The sequence below is a fragment of the Rhagoletis pomonella genome, unplaced genomic scaffold (assembly GCF_013731165.1).
Source record: "Rhagoletis pomonella isolate Grant_MI unplaced genomic scaffold, Rhpom_1.0 Rhpom_scaffold_17087, whole genome shotgun sequence".
Taxonomy (NCBI): domain Eukaryota; kingdom Metazoa; phylum Arthropoda; class Insecta; order Diptera; family Tephritidae; genus Rhagoletis; species Rhagoletis pomonella.
Window position 1 is genome coordinate 1 of NW_023475609.1, and position 3,192 is coordinate 3,192.

General features: G+C 38.8%; 1 protein-coding gene across 1 annotated transcript; it reads left to right on the forward strand.

Moving 5' to 3' along the window:
• Positions 1–1,210: 1,210 nt before the first annotated feature.
• LOC118757369 (cuticle protein 19.8) lies at positions 1,211–2,220 on the forward strand (the record flags this gene model as incomplete). Its single annotated transcript, XM_036492087.1, has 1 exon — positions 1,211–2,220. A coding segment is annotated over one exon (924 nt), but the record flags the coding sequence as incomplete, so codon positions are not given.
• Positions 2,221–3,192: the final 972 nt, after the last annotated feature.

The window sequence follows — 3,192 nt, forward strand, 5'->3', positions numbered from 1 at the left end:
AAAAAAAAAGTGTCAGAAACAGCAAAAGCCGCTAAGAAAAGGGACATGACAACGGATAAGGCACACAACGGTGTTTACTCTTCCCACAGGAAATAGTAATTGTTTAGCGCGGAAATTCTTTGTGAACTTTTGAATGGTATTTTTTTTTTGTTTTTGCTTTCAAAATGATTAATGGAAACGCTTTGTGATATAATAATTAGTAAAGAATTGAAAATAAAAAACAAATAGTAGCATAGTTTGCACTTTATGACCAGATAGCAGATTTTTTTTTCAGAAATTTAAAATTTTTTTAATGAAGCAGAAAAGCAAACCACAAAAATTCTCCAAATTAAATGTCGAATTAAAATCACAACTAGAAAAAAAAACCAAAAAGTTAAAAAATCCATCTTTTTTACAATTATTTTATAATTATAGATGTTTTAGAAAACAATATGAGAAAACTTAATATGTTTTTCGATATAACACAATCCTAGGGGGTGAGAGCACTAAAATGCGAACTTTACTCTTTCACATACATTTTTGGACAACAAATAAATATTTTTTAGGAACACAAATAATTTTTACTGAAAAAAATTTTAAAATTAATCAGAAAATAAATTTTTGCTCTACATAGTGATTATATCTATGTTCGTATGTATATTTGTTATAAAAGTTTAAAGAAAACAAAAAAATTGTTTGAAGGTATATTTTAACAATTTTGCGAAAAATTGCAAATTACTTTTATATTCCGCAAATAATTTCTCCATGATCAAATAATCGGTTCTAAACCCTATTAGTATGGCACTACCTCTGAATTATGGAAATCGGTTAACGTGGTCTCAAGTTTTGCGGTAACATTCATAAAAAAAATATTCCGACGAATTGATAACCTCCTCCTTTTTTGAAGTCGGTTAAAAAGCAATGAAACAAATTTAGTAATGGTTTTTCGCCAGCCGTAATAGATTTTGTAGAAATTTATAAAAAATTAAAATTTCGCTACAAAAAAGGTTTTAACTTTATTTATACGTCTTTAGAGCAATTTGTACCAGCAAAGGAAAAGCCGATAAACTGGAATTGATAAAAAGCTCAAAATTTCCTGCTTTGGAAAAATCAAAATTTACCTGTCAAAATATTCTCAATTTTGATTATGTCCAAACATTTTTACTGAATTTTTTTTCGCATAGAAAAGAATTCCAAATACTCACCTCTCTCACTTCGCTCTTCCTTACAGTTCTTGAGCCTCTTGTCCCTCTTGGCGTTGGCCGGCTCCAGCTTGGCAGGCGTTGCCACCTACTCCTACAACCCGTACGCCGCCTACCATCACGTGCCCGCCGCCGTGACCACCTACGCCAGTCCCGCCCACCAAGTTGTGTATCACCATGCCGCCCCCGCATTCTACCATCACGCGCCAGTCGTCACAAAGTCATACGTCGCGCCAGCGCCCCTTGTTGCTGCCGCTGCACCAGTTGTTAAGACCGTTGCTGCCGCTCCTGCTGTACAAGTAGCCGCTGCTGCACCCGTTGTCACTAAAACTGTTGTCGCTGCTGCACCCGCACCCGCTACCATCGTAAAAGAAGTTGAGGTCGAGTCTGCTCCCCGCTACGATTTCTCCTACGGCGTGCACGACTCGCTGACCGGTGACATCAAAAACCAAGCGGAGACCCGCACTGGCGGCAATGTTGCTGGCTCCTACAGTCTCGTAGATGCCGATGGCTACAAGCGCACCGTAACCTACACCGCTGACGATTTGAACGGCTTCAACGCTGTGGTGCAACGCGAACCAATTGTCGCTAAAGTTGCTGCAGTTGCTGCGCCCGCCGTGCAACAAGTTGTGTCTGCCCAACCAGTCGTTCCCGTGCAACAGCAGTACTTGCAATACTTGCCACAACAGCCCATTGCTGCCGCTCAACCAGTAGTGCCAGCCGCCGCCGAGCCAGTGCCCGTTGAGTACCCCGAACAGCAACCAGAACTCGCGCAACAACAACAACCGGAACAACCACAATATCCACAGAACCAACACTACCCACCCTACCCTCAACCAGAAGGTGATGACTCCGATGTCGTCGATGTACGCTCTGTCAACAATAGCAACAATGCTGAGCCATCCAACGAAGCTGCCCCCGCACCTGTGGCGGAAGCGGCGAAGGAAGCTTAAGCTACGCAAATTGTGATTTCGAGGGTGTTTTACTAAAAGTTTAGTTTTCCTCGCGGAAAGCGTAAAAATGAAGATAAACGCATTGTTGGCAGGTTAAAAGATTTAAATTAATAAAACGAACGAATGAATGGAAAATTAAATTTCCAGCGAATTTACTGAAGGGGAAGAAAGTGGTTAAGCTCGAATTTGGGGTGGGCGTCTTGGCTTTGTCTTACAAATGAAGGCAAATTATTTTTGTATGCAACGAAGCATTCCTTTCTAAGATTTGTGCAAAGTTTTAGTGTAAATATTTTGAGATAAAAATACTCGTATAGCTTGGTGTTAGGGGAAAGCTTACCTAGATTCCAGCACTTAGGAAAAAAATGCACATAAATATGTATAGGTGACAGCTCCGCTAATGTTGAATTATGTTATTAAAGATAAAAAGAACCTTTGCCTTTTTATCTTTCCAATGCTGAGGAGCTCTATCTCTTCCTCTATCACCGTCCACGTCCAACGTATCAAACCGCTAAGCCCCTTAGGTTTTTACGTTGCATATTTTTAGGCGGAAAATTTAAATTTTTGGTGATCAAATTTTAATGGAGACGCTCCTGGAATATGACTGCATGCCTAAAATCTATTTAGTATGGACTGTATCGAAACTTATAGTGTTTCGTTTCTACCAAAAAAATTTGCACGTCTCTCTTTTCGTATAAGATTTTAAAAGAAAGTCTAATTGGTTAGGAAATTTTATGGTTTGTTAAAATGCCACTCTCTAGCCATGCAAAAAGGCAATTTCTTTGCCTTTAAAATGACAACCAGTGTTGCTTTTTCTTTCAAAAAAAAAAATGGTCGCGTTTTTTCTACTTGATAGGTAGGTAGTTTGAGAGAGATTTTGGGATACTTTAGTTACCACTAGATATGATAATATATTTACGTAACTATATGCCATTACAATGGAAAACTAAAAGGGGGACATATCGATATATTTATTCCAGGTGGCAGCCCGTTGATCGGTAAAATTCGTAATAAACCTTCATTAAGTCGTAGCTTAAACCACTAAGGTCCATTTGCATAGT